Below are 21652 nucleotides of genomic sequence, written 5' to 3'. Positions count from 1 at the left end.
GATTTCACAAGACTGTCTTAGAAGTGATCATTTGAAAATGTTAAATTTCAAAAATGTGCACTTAGAGAAAATATAAAAATAAAGTGTTGCATATTGATATTTATCTGTTTCTATATATATTTATTGTGAGAAATCATTAAGATGATCAGTGTTTCCACAAAGATAAATATCATTAATTATTAATAATAACAGAGTTAAAGGTAAATTGAGCAAATTGGCTACTTCTGGCAATTTATTTAAGTGTGTATCTAACTGGTAGCCCTCCGCATTAATCAGTACCCAAGAAGTAGCCCTTGGTTTCAAAAAGGTTGGTGACCCCTGAACAAGACAATGCCACCTTTGAGTGCTTTTAGACGGAGGAAGGGCCAAGAGCAGTGCGCGCTTCTCGTTGAGATGAGCAACAGTACATCCTTTGTCTAACAATAAATGAAAATGAACTTGATAACTTTGCTGGCATTGATAAATTCCCACATATGTGTGTGCCTGTTTTCTTTGTTTGTCGCTTCAAACATATTTCAGTTTCATACTGAATGATCAAGATGAGCCCATCTACAGGGATGGAACGAGCCAGCATGCAGAATTTGTTGTAGAGTGAAGGCAAAAAAAAGACCACCCGACCCAATTTTTCCAACTGGATAAAAAATTGCACTTCAGCATGTTTGACATTTATTGAATTTCAATTTTTGCTAACAGAAATTGAGAGTCGGTTTAATTTTTTTTAAAGTTTTAATTATTTAGGGTAATTAAACGTTGTTGACCGTCCAACTACAATGGTAAAAAAATACTAATGAAAAATAAAAGTGTATTGTGTTTGAAAGGCCTGCTTTGATTATTATTATGATTACGTTACATGTACATTACATTAATTTGGTCTCAAAATAAATTTTCCTGAGGGAACTCTCCTGAAGGAATCAATTAAGTACTATGTATCTAAAATAATGGTTACAATAATATCGTTTGTCAGCAATCACTTGTGGGACAATATATGGTTATCTTCACTAGCTTAGTCACTGGTTGCAAGTTTCTAGAGGAACTTATAACTCATGCTGATAATGTTTCCATGTTGGTAACATCGAACCCTCCTGCTGGGTCTTCTTATTGTTTGGCAGACAAGGTGCATAACAACATGTTTATAAGCGAGAACGAACAAGTATCGGAACATATTTTTGTTGTTGTCTAAATGATTGTGTGGGAAACAAACATTTTACGACAGTAAATGTTTTAGTTTCTAACGACAAAGTCAGTTTTAAATGCTGACATGAGTTAGTTACTCTTGAGTAAAGAGCATAAACAAAACCAACATGGTGCAAAGGGAGGCTGACAATCAGACCGTTGGACAGAGAGACTGACAACAGTACACACAAATTGTGGCATTTGGCTGGCTCTAGCCCAACTCTTTCCCAGACACAACTTAGCTCTCCAATAAGTCAGTTTCTTGTGACAAAAGACAAACACTTCATCTTGCATTCCGGTGGAGCTGCGCAAATAGGGCAGTCATGTTTTCACTTAGCAAACAATTTAGCAAGCACTTTATGCACAGCAAGATGTGCTAAGTCAACACAAACAAATTACATTTTAAATATCATGTACTTGTGTCTTTTAATTAACATAGGAAATGAATGTAAACCGTAAAATCTTACTGCGTTTACTCTGAAAATGAGGCATCACCAATATTTAGGTTGCAAAATTTAATTCTGGGTAAGGGAGTTTGACGAGATGTTAAGAGTGAGACTGTATGCTATTGAGACAAAAATACATTTTGTGGCGAGGAGGCTCTCACCAGGCGACCCTGTAGCCACTCCACCATACTTTCGGCAGTGGAGTCTGGGATCTGACAGCGAAGACTGTTTCTTCCTTCATTGTCCAGCAACTCCAGGATACCTCTCAGGTCTTCCAAAAGGTGAAGAGCCCGTAAGTTGCCCATAAAGGGAGAGCTGGGTGACTGACAGTCAAACAACCCATTGGAGTAGTCCATAGCCTTGGAGCCTGAAAATGTTGAGAAGAAGGTTGAATACCAAGTGCAACATTACAGTTTTTAACAACTTTCTGTTTCCTAAAGGTAAAAGTAGGATGGAAGACAAACACCGATTGCTGTGTATCAACCTAACACAAATGTTCCAATGAGCAATAAGCCTCAATTGCTAATGTTTAACCTCAGTGTCTACTGAATCCGTTTGTCAATTATGGTATGTCTACTGGCAGACTATTGGTATGATAGAACATATTGGGTGGTCTTACTTAAGAATCTAAATTAATTGTACACAAATTCATGATTCACTCTTCTATGCATCATAAATACTTTTGTAGGCACAAAATGGAAATAGACACACTCCTGCAACAGCAACTAATGGCTGGCCTGTCATGTGACCCCTTGGAGATGAGTAACAATACAGCACTGAACATAACTGCAATACTGGTGAACATGGCTGTAAGATACAAAGTTTAAATTGAGAAACAATAAATTGTATGCCAGTTTTGTGCAATAGTGTTCATCTCTCTGAAAATAAAATAAATCTCAGCAGAGGCCTGTACTCTCCTGGAGCCCTCATGGTTTTGATACGACTGAAACAGACTACCTGCTATAATGCCATCCATCTGCTCAAGAGCAGCTGCCAACATGTCGCTGGCATCCGCCATCATCTTCAATCTCTGATGAAACTGTAAAAAAAAATGAATATGTTTATTTTTTTTACATTTGGTATTTCAACAAAAATCTCTAGCAATTTTCTAGTCACTAAACATGCAAAAGACGATAGCTCTAAAATACAAACGGGACAGGAGTAAATGTGATGCAGCCAAATAAGAAATGGATTATTATAATGAATTGTGCAATTAAATAAAATACAAGTAAGAATGTATTCATAATTAAATTGAATATTTTAGGCAAGTTTTTCTACAAATTAAAGAAAGCATGAATTTATGTTGATGAAGTATTTGTTTTCAGGCAGAGTTCATAGGGTTTACCATAATATCATCCATCCATTCATTCATTTTCTACCACTTATCCCTCTCGGGGTCGTGGGGGGTGCTGGAGCCTATCTCAGCTGCATTCGGGCGGAAAGCTGGGTACACATTGCAGGGCCAACATAGACAGACAACATTCACATTCGCACACTAGGGCCAATTTAGTGTTGCCAATCCACCTATCACCGGGTGCATGTCTTTGGAGATGGGAGGAAGCCGAAGTACCCAGAGGGAACCCACGCAGTCAAGGGGAGAACATGCAAACTCCACACAAAATTACCCCTCGCCCGGGGATCGAACCGAGGACCTTCTTATTGTGGGGCACACACACTAACCCCTGTTTCACCGTCCTGCCCCCATAATAGCATATATTAACTAATATACTGTAAATACACACACACACTATTTACAGTCTATACAACTTCAGCCAACGTTTAACAGTACTCGACTGTAAACACACACACACACACACACACACACACACACACACACACACACACACACACACACACACACACACACACACACACACACACACACACACACACACACACACACACACACACACACACACACACACACACACACACACACACACACACACACACTAATTACAGTCTACTAACTTGAGCCAACTTTTAACAGTACTGCACAGCTTCCTCTACAAAATATTATAAACACAATTGAGTAAATAATCGACAGCATACTGATGAAATACACTGCATTATAGTTTTAGCTCACTTGCTGTTTTTGTCAGGAGTTCAATGTGCAGAAATGACCAAATTAATTATTAGAAAGGCTCCTATGTATTGCTACATGATGATAATAGTGCATAAAATTAGCTTTGATAGGAAAAAGCTGGTTAGCGTGGCCTTTCAGAATATCAATGAGGCATACACTTTTGGATGAATGAGCTTTCACTCATAAGACAGTGGACACTTGAACTAAACATTTGACAGCAAGAGCATAGTGGTCTCATTCTTGTGTCTTACCAAAAGGCTGAGCAGTATGACCATGGAGGGACAACACACATACACTCATGTGTATGCGTGCACATTTCCATCTAATGGGGAACACTGCAGCCATTTAAGCTTAAACTGTGATTAATTAAATCCTGACTCCATTGTATACTGTTTATGTTATGTATACTTTATTATTTTGTCCCAAAATGTTGGCGACATGGGAGGAATATCTGACACACACCCTCCTCCATTCAATTGGCTGCCTCACATCCTGGGAGTGCCCAACACTGGGACACATTCTCAAACTTTATGGAAACCGCCCACAGACTTAGCACTGCTATTTCAGCATTCCTGTGGGCAAATTTTCCACTTTATGTTAAATTAGCATCCACTAAAAAACAGAAACATGGAGAGTCATGAGGAAAAGGGACAACCCGGCACATAGTTGTACCAAACATTTAATAATTAAATGTTATTTATACACACGACTCAGGATGTGCACCTATTGTACAACCATATTAGCTTATCAAGGACCCTTACAGGTCATGGATAGTATAATACATAAAAGCTCATATCTGTGTAGCCATAACATTGACATAATTGTTTTTCCCCTTTTTATGTTGGGTCTTGGACATTTTTCTCACACACTAAAATTTCATGACCAAAAGTCAGTGATAATATTTATTTGAATATGTGAGGTTAAAACACAGTCTTGTAAGTGCCCAGCATGTTCATCCATTGTCTATGTGCATTTAGCTTAAGAACATGTATTTTGCCTGTTTGAAAATCAATTAAATCAATTAAAAACTACTACACCTATTGTGGGTGTAAAGGAAAAAATCCTGCTGATTTGAAATTGATTGATTGATTAATTGAAACTTTTATTAGTAGATTGCACAGTGAAGTACATATTCCGTACAATTGACCACTAAATGGTAACACCCGAATAAGTTTTTCAACTTGTTTAAGTCGGGGTCCACTTAAATTGATTCATGATACAGATATATACTATTTTCATAATACAGTCATCACACAAGATAATCATCAGAGTATATACAATGAATTATTTACATTATTTACAATCCGGGGTGTGGGATATGAAGTAAAATACTTGCAATATTAGATCAATTGTTTACATTTCTTGTTAACGGAGTTTGTGTCTGTCTGTTTTCAACTTGACTTTGTCGAGTTTATCCATAACTGTGCAAAAACAGCACATTCTTTGTTTAATGTAAATACTGTAGCTCAGTTGTATAAACAGTAATGTGTTTGTACAACTTTAGATTGGGAAATGATGTTTCGTGATGGGGAAAGACGTTAATGTCTGTTGTTTACATGTGAGCATTGTAGCGCCGTCAGTCCGTCCATATCAAAGTGCAGTTATAAATGACGGTTCTTAGATCATTTTCATTTAATACGGTAATACTAACCATCAGGAGTTTTAAAACGGTTATCATTACTACCGTTTATCTGTAGTACAAACGCCTGCAGCTGCAGAAACAGATGTAAAAGAGTGACTGATCTTGCAGACCGTCTCGCTCGCCGAAATTGTACATTAATTTAAAAAAAGACAAACTTCGATATGAACGTAAGAGCGTCAGCCCAGCCTCAACTCACAAAAAGTCAAATCACTTGATGAAGGATAACATAATTGACCCCTTTCTTTTCATTCTGCCGGGGCACAAACACGCACAGCTGCTTAAACCGATGAAAAGTGTAAATGCTCTTAAAGCATGCACATGGCGATTTATCGACTATGGAAAACTTACCGACTTAACTTTCATTTATCAGCATAAACTAGGGTTGCATGGTATACCTGTATTAGTATAGTACCGCGATACTAATGAATCATATTCAGTACTATACCGCCTCTGAAAAGTCCAGGAGAAAACATAACCTGTTTGGCGGAGGTAAGAAAGTCTGCGTCTGACAAAGCAAAGGGCGGCACTTTCATTTCGAGCGTTTTCAAGGCGACACATGGCCAGCCGGTCGCAGCGTACCGCACGCCGGGAAATCACACAAAAAAAATTTCAACACAGGAAATAAGAATAAACTAATAAGCTACTCGATACATCCTCAATCCATCCATCTATCTTTCAACTGTCTATGTCGAGGGGGGGCTTGAGCCTATTCCAGCTGCACTTCAGTGGAAGGCAGGGCTGGACAAGTTGCCACATCAAACTGCCACAAAGAAACAATACTTGATGCCAAACATCAGTTTGTGAGGTATTTGCATTATTAAAAGGTACAGTATATTGTTGGTTTACTTTTCTGATAAACAACACTTTCCAGACTGATATAAAAAATGACCGCTGTTGAGGACACTGCTTCCAATAATGTAAAAGTTAGAAGACATTTTTGTTTAACACTTGTTACACTGGATTTTTACATTGTTACTTTAAATACATCAAATGTAAGTATTATTTTTAATATTTGCTTGAAACAGTAGGTGTTCCTGCACAATTATTTGCACTTAAAAATACTTGTTTGTCATAAAAAATATAACTAGAACATTTGAACACTACATGTGTGTTCAATTACAGAAAGTGTGTATCCTAAACATTCCTGTTACTTAATTTTACACACTACGGCAATTTTACCAAGCTTTTTTTTTTGGTTTTGATATATACCGCACTAATCGTACCGTGGCCTTCATACCGTGATAATATTGTACCATAATATGTATGTAATAATGATACTGTTACATCCCTAGTAATATTTATATTTCGATTCTGAAGAAATAATGATTGCTGAAGAATAGGAATTGACGCTGTGTATTTGCTTACATACATTGCGGAAGTTGTTTACGTAGGTGAGTTGAAAAATAAATCTAACGTAAATCCACATTAATGTCCGTGCCTCCTCAACTTAACAGCCATTAAAAGATTAGAACCCTCCTAAATATATTACACTATATACATTAATTCATACATTATATTACTTTAATTTATTTTCACGTAAAAAAACACATTTGTAAGGTGGGGTAACTTATTTTATTTTGTACTAGTAGTAGCGACTTCCTTGTTCCTTTACGGAATACGGTCAACTTCCTTTGTTTTCACTTTATCGAACAGCGCATGCAAGTGACGTCGAGGCCACATAGGTGCCACATTGGGCCCTTTGCGCATTTATATTGGAGTCTAATAAATATCACAATTTACTTGCGGTCCAAACAGTCACCTGGAAAAAATAGGATTTCGAAATATTCCGATTTGGGCCAGTCTTGCCTGCAGTGTAAACATAGTCTAAAATTTGGAGGTGTTGAAATCACCATGTAAAATCGCTAATGCAAATCAGTAGCATGTCAACAGCAAAGTCAATGTATATTAGCTTTAAGCTTGCGCATTTTACAAAGAGTGGAGCTTTACTTAACTTGTGCTGGAGAGTTTTTTTTGAGTCAATTGCTTTGTTGGCATTGGAAATAGCAACATTACTTTGATGTAGTTTGGCTGAGTGTGCTCTCAGTACTGCTGGAGTGATCGCAATGTGCCGAAGTGCGAAGAGTCTGCAACCGGGCGTGATGTAATGCGCAGCACAGGTACCTTAACATGGCATCCATCCCAAATTACAACAATATTTAATGTTTGTCAAGTGACTTTAGTCAATTAGACATGTCTACACTAAAAATCAGAAAAGAACAAACTTTGTATGAATTAAAATAGCAAACTAAATCTAAGACGATACTTAAACATCATGACGACAAAAGAGGCCATGCAAGAAAGGGGGTAGCTATACACAAAGCTTCCTGCAGAAACATTTCAAACACAAGACCAGACATGCTCGTCAGTCTGTTTCAGTCTCCAGTTAACAAGTGTAAATAAAGACTGTGTACACGCATCATCATGTGGAGTGGAGGACAGAGAAAAACTAATTACAGGGAAACCCAGATTGCCCTTAGTTCGTGGAACACCTCCTTTAGATGGCACAACACTAAAACTGTAACACACGGTCGTTACCAAACAGAACCTACGATCAAATGCAGCAGTTAAGGAACCTATTCAGCACACTGACATTAGCACCTTGAATTCTAAATTTTGAGATTAACAATATATGCTTTAATGTTAGAGTCTCCAAAAGTGTCCAATAAGACCAGAATTGTTCATGTGTTTGTTAACTTAAAATCAGCAGGGAAAGGTGTAATTATTTTCCACAATTAGGGATGGGTACCAAATTCGCTACTTTTATAGGTAGTGACTAGATTACGTCAGCACTACTGGGTATTGATTCAGTTAAAATCATACGGTGCCATATTTTCAAACCTTTGTTGCCTGTGACGTCATGTCTAGTTGCAGACTAGACACAGGCTCAAACACTTGGCAGGGAAACAGCACTCAGAGCGTACTCAGCCATTCCAACAAAGCAAGCATGCCTGATAGAAAATGCTCAAACGTATAGTAACCATTGTGATGAGCTGGTTATGATATGAGATTGTATTATTAAACAATTAACATTTATTATTACATAAGTATTGAATATTGATTCCAAGCACTGGGGCTAGGTACTGTATTGGTTCAATGGTGACTTTTCTTGACTTTTATTTTTCATGTAAATTTTGGTAATCTCTGTAGTTGTATGACCTCAAAGGCCTACTGAAACCCACTACTACCGACCACGCAGTCTGATAGTTTATATATCAATGATGAAATCTTAACATTGCAACACATGCCAATACGGCCGGGTTAGCTTACTAAAGTGCAATTTTAAATTTTGCGCGGAAATATCCTGCTGAAAACGTTTCGGTATGATGACGCCTGCGCGTGACGTCACGGATTGTAGAGGACATTTTGGGACAGCATGGTGGCCAGCTATTAAGTCGTCTGTTTTCATCGCAAAATTCCACAGTATTCTGGACATCTGTGTTGGTGAATCTTTTGCAATGTGTTCAATGAATAATGGAGACAGCAAAGAAGGAAGCTGTAGGTGGGAAGCGGTGTATTGCGGCAGGTGTGCCGGATAACCCACCCCCGCTGTAAATGCACCCCCTGACTGTTGTGCCGGATAACACAGCCGGTGTTTCATTGTTTACATTCCCGAAAGATGACAGTCAAGCTTTACCATTGGCCTGTGGAGAACTGGGACAACAGAGACTCTTACCAGGAGAACTTTAAGTTGGATACGCAGACGCGGTACCGTGAGTACGCAGACGCGGTACCGTGAGTACGCAGCAGCGGCTTCCAAACATTTGATCGCTTGCCCGTACGTGCGTGCCGCTATGTGCATGTCACGTACGTAACTTTGGGGACTTTAGGGAAATATATGTGCTGTATGAACTTTGGGGAGGTGAACGGTACTTTGGGCTGTGGGATTGAGTGTGTTGTGCAGGTGTTTGAGTTGTATTGGCGGGTTATATGGACGGGAGGGAGGAGGTGTTTGTTATGCGGGATTAATTTGTGGCATATTAAAGGCCTACTGAAACCCACTACTACCGACCATGCAGTCTGATAGTTTATACATCAATGATGAAATCTTAACATTGCAACACATGCCAATACGGCCGAGTTAACTTATAAAGTGCAATTTTAAATGTCCCGGGAAATATCCGGCTGAAAACGTCTCGGTATGATGACGTTTGCGCGTGACGTCACGGGGTTTGCGGAAGTATTGGGACACCATTGTGTCCCGATACAAACAGCTGTTTTCAGCGCAAAATTCCACAGTATTCTGGACATCTGTGTTGGTGAATCTTTTGCAATTTGTTTAATGGACAATGAAGACAGCTAAGAAGAAAGCTGTAGGTGGGATCGGTGTATTGGCGGATGGCTGCAGCAACACAACCAGGAGGACTTTGAGTTGGATAGCAGACGCGCTACCGTGAGTACGCAGCTTTCTTCCAAACATTTGATCGCTTTCCCGTCCGTGCGTGTCGCTATGTGCATGTCACGTACGTAAATTTGGGGAAATATATGTGCTGTATGAACTTTGCGGAAGTGAACGGTACTTTGGGCTGTGGGATTGAGTGTGTTGTGCGGGTGTTTGATTTGTATTGGCGGGTTATATGGACGGGAGGGGGGAGGTGTTTGTTATGCGCAATTAATTTGTGGCATATTAAATATAAGCCTGGTTGTGTTGTGGCTAATAGAGTATATATATGTCTTGTGTTTATTTACTGTTTAAGTCATTCCCAGCTGAATATCAGGTCCCACTCGCCTCTCCGAGCATCTTCCCTATCTGAATCGCTTCCACAGCCCTCTAATCATTCACTTTCACTTTCTTCATCCACAAATCTTTCATCCTCGCTCAAATTAATGGGGTAATCGTCGATTTCTCGGTCGGAATCGCTCACGCTGCTGGCGTCCATGATTGAAAACAATGTGCAGATGTGAGGAGCTCTTCAGCCTGTGACGTCACTCTACTTCCGGTACAGGCAAGGCTTTTTTTTATCAGCGACCAAAAGTTGCGAACTTTATCGTCGATGTTCTCTACCAAATCCTTTCAGCAAAAATATGGCAATATCGCGAAATGATCAAGTATGACACATAGAATGGATCTGCTATCCCCGTTTAAATACGAAAATCTCATTTTAGTAGGCCTTTAAATATAAGCCTGGTTGTGTTGTGGCTAATAGAGTATATATATGTCCATCCATCCATCCATCCATTTTCTACCGCTTATTCCCTTCGGGTCTCGGGGGGCGCTGGAGCTTATCTCAGCTACAATCGGGCGGAATTCGGGGTACCCCCTGGACAAGTCGCCACCTCATCGCAGGGCCAACACAGATAGACAGACAACATTCACACTCACATTCACACACTAGGGCCAATTTAGTGTTGCCAATCAACCTATCCCCAGGTGCATGTCTTTGGAGGTGGGAGGAAGCCGGAGTACCCGGAGGGAACCCACGCAGTCATGGGAGAACATGCAAAATCCACACAGAAAGATCCCGAGGCCGGGATTGAACTCACGATTACTAAGGACCTTCGTATTGTGAGGCAGACGCATTAACCCCTGTGTCACCGTGCTGCCCAGTATATACAGTATATGTCTTGTGTTTATTTACTGTTTTAGTCATTCCCAGCTGAATATCAGGTCCCACCCGCCTCTCACAGCATCTTCCCTACCTGAATCGCTCCCACTGCCCTCTAGTCCTTCACTCTCACTTTCCTCATCCACAAATCTTTCATCCTCGCTCAAATTAATAGGGAAATTGTTGCTTTCTCGGTCCGAATCGCTCTCGCTGCTGGTTTCCATGATTGTAAACAATGTGCAGATGTGAGGAGCTCCACAACCGGTGACGTCACGCGCATATCGTCTGCTACTTCCGGTACAGGAAAGGCTTTTTTATCAGCGACCAAAAGTTGCAAACTTTATCGTCGATGTTCTCTACTAAATCCATCTATCCATCCATTTCCTACCGCTTATTCCCTTCGGGGTCGCGGGGGGCGCTGGAGCCTATCTCAGCTACAATCGGGCGGAAGGCGGGGTACACCCTGGACAAGTCGCCACCTCATCACAGGGCCCTCTACTAAATCCTTTCAGCAAAAATATGGCAATATCGCGAAATGATCAAGTATGACACATAGAATGGACCTGCTATCCCCGTTTAAATAAGAAAATCGCATTTCAGTAGGCCTTTAAGCGGGGTACACTCATAAAGACAATCGGGCTGTTTTTGTCCAAATTTTCCACCTTCCGACCAAAGACAGCAAATGCCAGATTATTTTATAAGATTGTCTTTTGAGATTGTCTTGTGGTCAAAGAGTGAATTTGTCCGAATAATTGGCTCCAAAACGAGTCGGGGTGACAATCTTAAATATTAAACACGTTTAATATTGTTTAATATTTACAATCAAAACTCTTCATGTCTGTGGGGAAAGCTGAATTGTGACGTACTACACAGAGTAACCATTCAGGAAGCTAAAAAGAAAAGCATTGATACTTTGTTGAGAACATACTCACATTCAGCTCGCTACCAAGATGATAAAATCTGTGTTCACGTTGTCTCCAAGACTTTTAAAGTTATTTCATTTGTTTTGGTTAGGAATGTTTTTTCAAAAATAGTCCCAAGATAACCATCATTCCCTTCTTTCCTTCTATTTTGCCTGTTATTTTGCTTCTGCTACGACAGTTGGTTGTTATGAAGCTTCCTTTTCTTGGATTTTGTTAGGTCACCAGCGGTAGGCGATACTGTGAATTTTGGTATCGGTAAGATACCAAGTACTGTAAATACAGGGCTAGGACCGCCTAAACGATACAGAAATCAACACTTTTTTAATTGAAACGTCAAGATCATTCAATAATTTTGTGCATTTGCCTTTAGAAAATATGTTCTGCAAATAATGGACCTATAAAAGAGAAACACCAAAAGTATGAATCCCACCAGGCTAGTATCAATCTGAAAGAAATACCCACCTTGGTAACGATACTATCTATATTTAGATAGTATCAATTCGCTTTCCCCTTTAAATCCCGTTTGTTCAAGCGAGACATTGGGTTTTAAGAACTAGAGTCTGGTTCTATGGTGGGAAAGAATGTTTATATGGGTTTGTTGTGCTGTATTGATATTATTGTAGCATATCACACACTGAATTTACCCAGGGATCAATAAAGTACTTTCTGTTCTATTCTAAACATCAAAACTGCTCAATGCCTGATTTTTTTGTCTTTGTAGTGGGGCGTGTGGGGTCTGTAACAGATACCATTTTTTTGAGACTTAGAAAATCTTGGTATGTGTGCCAGCCTTTAGGGGTCATTCAATCGACTAGAAGTTCCACTATAAAGTTTACAATGAGTAAAATGTATACATTCATAGATTGCTTTTACTGGGCTATTACTTATGTTGAAGCAAAAGAGAACTATGGAGGATCAGTTTGTACCTCAGTTGATCCATATGTAAATATCCCATCTGTGCACAATGGCTATAAAAGGAGACATCTCGAAGTCTGAATATGCAAGCATCCTTCTCAAACACAAAGTCTTACTGTCTAAATCTCCCTAGTAACCCTTAGAGCCGCCATAACACATAGAGCATCATTGTTGCTGCTAGCAGGGTGTTTTGACTAAAGGGTAGAAGAAAAGCAACGCTACACTACACATGGCATGTGAATCACAAACTTGCCCTCATATTCTAATCCAGAGTGCTTCCAAACAAACCCATGGGACAAAAACATCCATATCATTTCTTGGGACATGCAGAGAAAGAGAGTAGGCCATTATGACGGCTTTTTAAATCCATCAGCTATGGTCCCTTCAGGCACAGAGAACAGTTCTGTTATCACTGGACGCACAAAACAGCTGAAGTATTCATTTTATCCAAGGGACAACCTGCAATCCCTCAATCTGTGTGCGACCCCATCTGCCTCGAGTCTGAACACATGAGAAATAACCCCCCCAAAAACAATAGCTTTAGGGCCCCTTGCCTCACAGCAGCCATACAATTTACTAACTCACAGCTGGGGATGAGACTGTAAACATAACAGTCTGCGCTGAGTAGAATTTTCCTTCTCCCAATAAATCATGCAGACATTTACATGCTCGGTTTTTAATCAGGTAAAAGCATTAAACGTACAGATTAGGTTTAATCACGAGACGACAATTTAGGATTAAACGTGTCTATAAGAACTTTGCAATTTGCTTAGGCCGCTAAACTTATGACACACTTAAAGGCCACGCTAGTCTATTTTAAAGCAACCTGCTTGGGAGGTAGTCCACTAATCTTTCTTAGCTGTTAGTTTGATCCCTGTCACCTTGGCTTTGCGCAAGACACAGTGCCCTGATTTGTTAATTACATACAAACTACTAGCACACTAAAAAGGTGGCTCCACCACCATTAGAATGAAAAAGACTATAAAGAATACACATTATAATAGTTGTCTTACTACATACTCTCATCACAACACCAATAATGCTGTCTTGCCGTCCAGTTAAGTTGTGGAATTCGCAAGCACCAGTCGCCTGCTCTGAGAATAAACTGACACTATTTCCAACCTCAGCAAATGGGCAGATTGCATCACCAGTAATTTTATACAAGCAATTGACAAATTATATGGAAGTTTAGAGAAGAAATTGGGAAAAAGAAACTGCACACGGCAACTAAGTAAAAGATAGGAAATGGGTGCTGTTGTTTTCAATTCCATGTGATTAAAATAGTCTAAAATGTCAAAGACTTGAATGTTTGCCAAAGATCTTAGCAGACAGTTGTTGAAGTTGGATAGCAGGGCACATTCCTTTCATTTGAACCAACTGCATTCTACTTGACTTATTACTGTAGTTATTTGACAATGTCCCAAACAGAGCAGGGCCCTTAATACTGATGCTTAAAACATAACAGATATATAATTTGCACACAATATTGATCAATTATGGACATCGGAATGCAATAAGTCAGTACTAAAATTTAAAGGAAAATATGGTCCAAAGGTCAAAAAACGTTTTTTTATTTTTATTTTTCACAAGGGTAGACATAAAGATAACGTGAAAAGGAAAATTCTAGAGGCAAAACTAAAAAACGAATACTTAAGAACACATTCGCAATCAGAAGCCTGAAAAAGCAACCATTACTGACTTGGTTTAACGTTATTAAAGTTAAAGTACCAATGATTGTCACACACATACTAGGTGTGGTAAAATGATCCTCTGACCATATGACCCATCACCCTTGATCACCCCCTGGGAGGTGAGGGAAGCAATGAGCAGCAGCGGTGACCCGATGACTGTATATTCATCAATATACGGTAGTATGATATTAAATGTACAATGACATGTACATTACATTTAAAATCAACACACTTACACGGAGCCCAAGAAATATAATACATGTTGTTTTTTTTTAAACGCCTGTGTGTGTTAAGCTCGCTGGTAAGCACACCCAACTACCGCTGCACAAAATGAAACCCACACCCATATGTCAATAACTTTACATTCTGTTATTAAAAAGTTCAGTTTTACCCATGCATGCACAATCACTAAAGTCTGAGTTTTTGTATATCTCTACTCTGGCTAAAGTATTTCAAAAACTCAGTTTTAAAGGCCAAAAACCTACATTTGGATGTGGATGTGAAGCCAAAAATATGCATTTTAAAAATATCAGTATTCTACATGGCCTTAGTTTTAATCAAAATCTGATTTATTTTTTTTTCAGCAGGGCTGTCCACTATTTTCAGCGAGGATTGCATACAGAAAAGTCAAAGAATGTGCGGGCCACTTTGATACAATTTGTACATTAAAAGATACCAAAGTCAATACACTGTAGGTTAATCAAAATCATCTAAACTATCTAAACAAAACATCCACAGTTTAGCTTTGTGTTACGGGTAAAAAAAGCAAAAAAAATTGTGCTATATGTAATCTAATCCCCTTGAGATATTTACCGGTAATTTTTAAAATGATTATTCTTGGTCAGTGTTAATTTTGACAGCATTTTGTAATTTAATTTTTTTAATAGTCTTTTGATGAAAATACCATTTAGTTTTAGCCATATTTTAACCATCTAATTGATTTAGTTTAGTCCATCCAGTTTAAGTCGACTAAATTACACAACATTTTACTCAGCTAAAATTACAGTAAATTTAGTCGATTTGAGTCGTCTTCTCTTTTTTCTAGGTGTACACATATTACGATGTGGGACTTGTTTAAATGCATACAGTTTTGTTTAGGCGGTGAGAAATCCAACTTTATTATCTCACAAGTTCCTGTCCTTGAAAAACATCCCCACAGCATGATGCTGCCACCACTATGCTTCACTGTAGGGATGGTACTGGCCTGGTGATAAGTGGTGCCTGGTTTCCTCCAAACATGACACCTAGCATTTACACTAAAGAGTTTAATCTTTGTCTCATCAGACCAGATAATGTTGTTTAGCATGGTTTAAGAGTCTTTTAGGTGCATTTTGGCAAACTTTTTACAAAATAAATGGCTTCCATCTGACCACTACACTATGCAGGCCTGATTGGTGGATTGCTGCAGAGATAGCTGTCCTTCTGAAAGGTTCTCCTCTCTCCACAGAAGAATGCTGTAGCTCAAACAAAGTGACCGTCAGGTTCTTGGTCACCTCCCTGACTAGACTAAGATGAATGCAGAATTGTACAAAGACATCCTGGATGAAAACCAACACTTCCCATCCAACTTGATGGAGCTTGAGAGGTGCAGCAAAGAGGAACGCTTGTGGCATCATATTAAAAAAGGCTGTAATTTCTGCCTAAGGTGCATCAACTAAGTATTGAGCAAGGGCTGTGAATACTTATAATTAGGGCTGGGCGATATGGCCTTATTTTAATATCTCAATATTTTTAGGCCATGTCACGATACACGATATATATCACAATATTTTGCCTTAGCCTTGAATGAACACTTGATGCATATAATCACACCAGTATGATGATTCTATATGTCTACATTAAAACATTCTTGTTCATACTGCATTAATATATGCTCATTTTAAACTTTCATGCAGAGAGGGAAATAACAAGTAAGTCAATTTACCAAAACTGTATTTATTAAACAGTTATTAAGCAGTGGCACAAACATTCATGTCATTTCAAAGCAGAACTTGCGAGATTGTCAGAGACCTTTTTAAAACAAGCTATTAGTGCACTTTTGTGCATGATGTCACTAAGATGACATATCAAAACAACACTAAATTAAAGTGCACTTTTTGTACAGAACGCCACTACGATAGTTTAAAACAAATAAAGTGCACTTTTGTGCATGATGTCACACAAGATATTTCAATAACTGTCAAATAAAAATGAGCTGCATAATAGGAAATAAAATCCTTCGCTATGTGGTAGGTTCCGGTGGACGTTATCTCCTTAGGTCGTGGACTATTTTTTCATACGGTGTTGATGTGGAAATGGTTGCCTCTGCATTTTGTTGGTGTGGCACCGAACGGAGATGTTGACATGCGGAGTAAGCACTCTTCATTCTCTAGCAGGTGACTTTTCAAATGATGCTACATATTAGCAGTAAAGCTACTCTTTGTAGCAACGCTTTTGCTCCACACTTGACAAATTACGGTTGTCTGTTCAACATATTCCCACTTGAAGCCAAACCACCGCCAGACGATGGACCCCCTGCTGTTTTTCTTGGGAATTAATTATTCCTTCATTTATCACCAGATTCGCACCTTCTTTCTCTTGTATTACCACTCGCACCACAGCTAACGTTACCCATGCTGCTACCTCTCTGCTCCGCGGGGGCGTATACGTATGTGACGTATGTAAAAAGGTGCGCTTGTTTTACGTCTCTGTGAGAAGGAGAGACTAGAAAGAGTGAGAAGAGCCTGCAGTGTAATGCCTGCAGCTAAAAGCAACTGCGTGAGAACGTATACTCGAATATCACGATATAGTCATTTTCTATATCGCACAGAGACAAACCCGCGATATATTGAGTATATCGATATATCGCCCAGCCCTACTTATAATACTTTAAAAAATGTATTTATTCCATTTCAGAATGAGGCTGTAACATACCAAAATGAAAAAAACATGAAGCACTGTGAATACTATGCACTGCATACTCAAGATGCAGGTGCTACTTAATACAAATTTGTGTTGACATTATCATTAGCCAGTCCACAACAATTGATTTTTAAAAAGGTCAACAGCTGATCAAATGTCACCGGTATACATTAAAAAACATGCAGACTGTAAAACTCTTTGTTTGCAGTGCAGGCAAACAACATTATCAAAATAGGTTGTCAAACAGATGAACTAATCTGTGCCAACGAAGGAATTTATAATGTTTAATGTCATTGCAAAGTGTAGAACAAAATTGGGGATCTATCCCAAGTTAGGGCATAAGACGTGTAAATGGTAAATTATTCCATGATTATTACGTACATTATAGAGCAGGGGTCCCCAAACTTTTTGACTTTGTGTGTGTGCGTGTGCGTGTGTGTGTGTGTGTCCTTGTCTAGTTTAGTTTCTGATCAACAACTGTGGTGGCAGCCTTCAAAACGCCTTTTAACAAAGACAGAAGACGCAATTATACCGTCAAATTGCGACAATACGTCCAGTATGTTGCTTTCAATTACAATTGGACAGTTTGTACAGTACACGGAAACTCCTCCATGCTAACATTTTACGAGTACCACTAAATTATTTACAGTTATTAAAGTTGCTAGCCAATTCAAGCCAGTGTCAAATCTCAGCCCGGCGGGGAGTTATAAAGAAGCAAAGAGTGACAAAGAGACATTCCAGTGGTTATACGACGTGGAAAACGAGCCACAAAGCCAACTGCCTCCCCTAACATGAAATGCGCAGATTATTTTTTTTTTAAACACTAAAGTTTAACGGAGAACCTAACTCGTTACAAAGAGGACACTTACCGAAACCCTCGACAGAACACGTCCGCGTTTCCGTTACTCTACGCGTTTAAGTGAGTCCTCGAAGCCGAGCGTGTCTCGTTTGTGAACTTCTCCGTGTCCACCAGTGCAGCCGTGGGTCCACATTGCTACGCCATGATGTGCCCCTGACATGACGCCTGTGACGTCACAGCCAAAGAATCCCACCCTTGGATTCGTGATGCGTTCAAGCGCGCCGGCGAAAGTAGGACACAAATTAATTTTGAGGGATTCAGCAGCGGACAACTTTGAAATGATGACGTACCGGTATCACAAAAGTTAATAAAAAAAATATATAGGGAAAGGAATACGTTTCAGTCATTGTCGACTGCCAGAATGTATCTGCAAGAACTCACACACAATAAGCAGAAATATTAAAAACTATAGTTGGATTCAAACGATGCTGTAAATACAACTTCCATTTTATAAAGACGAGGGACATCTAGTGGTCACGTATGGAAACGTATCCTTTCCAAGCTGTAAGTACTAGGGGGTGTAAAAAAAATAAAAATCCATCCATCCATCCCTTTTCTACCGTTTGTGCCTTTCAGTGTCGCGGGGGGTGCTGCATCCGGGCAGAAGGCGGGGTACACCCTGGACAAGTCACCCCCTCATCGCAGGGCCAACACAGATAGAGAACATTCACACTCCAATTTTCGAATTTCATCAAATTTCTACTGCTTGTCCCTCGTGATTTGCATTTGTAACGATTCTTTAATCGATAAAAAAAAATAAAAAAAAATGTGATAAATGAAAAAGTAAATTTTTTAATCGGTACTGTCCAGCCACTCAGGCAAATCATATTGTTGAAAGTCTGCAGGTTTTAGAGCGTTTTCTATTCGGGCTCCAGTACTCTGGAATGCTGTACCGGGCAGGAGAAACATTTAAGTCCCATCTTAAAACTCATTTGTATACTCCAGCCTCTAAATCAGGGGTGTCAAACGTACGGCCCGAGGGCCGGATCAGGCCCGCAAACAGATTTTATCTGGCCAGCGGGCTGGGTTTGCTAAGTATAAAAATTAACCTGAAATTTTTAAATGAAAGAAACAGCTGTTCTAAATATGTCCACTGGATGTCGCAATAGCAATTATTTGTATCTTTGTAGATGATGCTACATATGTACAAAATAAACCACGTTAGTACAGTATCAGTCGAGGAAAATTATCAAACTACATAAATAACCTACTGTAATTTGATTGATATATCATTTTTTATCTTAACAGATTGAAAATTAAAACCAATGAGTTGACTGATGAACATTATCACATAATTTATTCAGAAATAACTACAAATAAAGAAAAAATACTATTAACCGCAACATGTAAGTGTAAAAAACCCAACAACATTATGATTTGTACAATTTCTAAATGTACTTGTTCTATTTTTCAACAAAGAAAACAATCTGAAGTTGTCTTTATTTTTAAGTTATTGTGCCGTGATTTTACCAGTCCGGCCCACTTGAGAGTAGATTTTTCTCCATGTGGCCCCTGATCTAAAATTAATTTGACACCCCTGATCTAAATAGACCCCTTTTTAGACCAATTGATCTGCCGTCTCTTTTCTGCTCAGCCCCTCTCTCCTGCGTGGAGAGGTTATCAGGTGACCACAGATCAGCCTCCACGGAGGACCCGCTAGCTGTTCCAAGTCGGGACCCAGGATGGACCACTCTTCTGTGCATCAGTGAGTGACGTCTCTGCTCTACTGATTTGTCTCCATTCAAGATGATCCCCTGTTGGTCTCCCAATGGACTGGTCTTTCACATAAAGTCGGGACCGAAGGTGACCACTCGATGACATCTTTGTGCCCCAACGTGTCTACATGCAGGAGGATTCCCTGATGGCCCCACTATGGACTGGACTCTCACATTATTAACTGTATCCACTCGGCATCTATTACACCGGTCACCCAGCGGGGGGTCCCCACATCTGCGTTCCCTTCCAAGGTTTCTTGTTGTTCCAATTGGGTTGAGTTTTTTCTTGCTCTGATGTGGGATTTGATGTCGTTGTGGCTTGTGCAGCCCTTTGAGACATTTGGGATTAAGGGCTATAAGTAAACTTTGATTGATTGATTGATTGATGTAGATGCCCATATCTGCTGTACAGATATACTTTAGAAAAGAGAAATGTTGGATACTTCTCTTGTTGCCTTATTTGTATTTGACATTACTTAATGTTTGGTATATTTTAAAAACAATAAAAAAAAACAGTTTTCTTTTAAGTAATATAGAAATGTATTAGAGCTTTATCTATTTTATGGAGAAATGTAGTTAATCATATTGCCACCCAATGTTATTAAAGTAATCAATTCTGAATCGAATTGTTACCCCCAAGAATCTATTCATCCATTTTCTACCGCTTGTCCCTCTCTGACTTTCGCTGATATTTCAACTATGGAAATCTCAACACAGTCCTGTTACCTAAATTATTGTTTTGATCCATCCACTCTCTAGCGCTTGTCCCTTTCGTGTTATTTATTTTTTAAATATCTTTTTGTTGAATCATTGTAATGTGCTTTAGTGCCAACATGCTGTTTGCATAATGGTCATTTGGCTAAGGTTATTATATTTGCCAATTCTATGCTTAAAACACAACCCTGTTACTTTTAGTCTTGTTACTCAAATTAACCATTTTTGCCACATAAAGCTTGAATAAAAAACAAAGTTGCATTTTCAGTAGTTCAATATATGTATTATATTCAGTTGAAAAAGTTTTTATTTTATTTTATTTTTTACATCATATATTGTCACTTTATTGCATCTTGATAATATAAATACCCATTCACCATATACAAATTCAGTCAACTCAGATTGGGACACTCTTATGATACAATTATAATGCTAAACCAGAAAAAATTGTGCAGCACAATAATTATTTACTACGATTATTAATCTGTTCAAATCAAATGTCAAAACAAAATATGTAACACAAATATATGTACATGTTTCATTTTATTAGTAGCAGTATGGGTTGCGAAATATACCCTTCCCCATATTTTACAATCTACTAAAGAGCAACTAATGTACATAGCTAATGTTAACGTAGCATAGACCTGGCTCCCCTATGGTAGCCTGGCAAAATGCACTTTTGCTTTTCCATTTTGAATTTGCAGCATGTCCCCTTTGCATTTGCTTTGTGGTGTTTCAGAGATGTGTGAAAATGGAAAAAGATGAAGACATTTTTTTATTTTAATATATTTTCTGTAGGAGAACAAACATGACTCAAACCTTCCTAATTGTTAGAAATTCCACTGTTTATATTAAATATATTTCACTGATGAGAGTATTTGGCAAGCATAGTTTTGTCCTACTAATTTTAGCAATCCTTGAACTCATCGTAGTTTGTTTACATGCACAACTTTCTCCGATGCTGCCACAGAAAGACATGTTTTATACCACTCCTTTGTCTCATTTTGTCCACCAAACGTTTTATAATGTGCGTCAATGCACAAA

General features: G+C 38.9%; 1 protein-coding gene across 7 annotated transcripts in view; it reads right to left on the bottom strand.

Moving 5' to 3' along the window:
* ppfibp1b (PPFIA binding protein 1b) overlaps nucleotides 1–18381 on the bottom strand; it is a 53262-nt gene extending 34881 nt beyond the window's left edge. For 3 of the 7 annotated variants that reach the window (XM_062035693.1, XM_062035695.1, XM_062035696.1), the window contains exons 1-3: nucleotides 18190–18380; nucleotides 2577–2658; nucleotides 1781–1986 (exon numbers count right to left, since the gene is read on the bottom strand). In XM_062035693.1, coding sequence (XP_061891677.1) covers nucleotides 1781–1986; nucleotides 2577–2640 — 270 coding nt within the window. In that variant the 5' untranslated portion in view covers nucleotides 2641–2658; nucleotides 18190–18380. Of the gene's footprint in view, nucleotides 1–1780; nucleotides 1987–2576; nucleotides 2659–18189 lie in introns of all 7 variants that reach the window. The other 4 variants (XM_062035694.1, XM_062035697.1, XM_062035698.1 and 1 more) reach the window with 4 other exon arrangements.
* Nucleotides 18382–21652: the final 3271 nt, after the last annotated feature.

Source organism: Entelurus aequoreus, linkage group LG24 (genome assembly GCF_033978785.1).
Source record: "Entelurus aequoreus isolate RoL-2023_Sb linkage group LG24, RoL_Eaeq_v1.1, whole genome shotgun sequence".
Classification (NCBI taxonomy): domain Eukaryota; kingdom Metazoa; phylum Chordata; class Actinopteri; order Syngnathiformes; family Syngnathidae; genus Entelurus; species Entelurus aequoreus.
The sequence above is the reverse complement of the archived record's forward strand: the minus strand, read 5'-3'. Positions and strand labels throughout refer to the sequence as shown.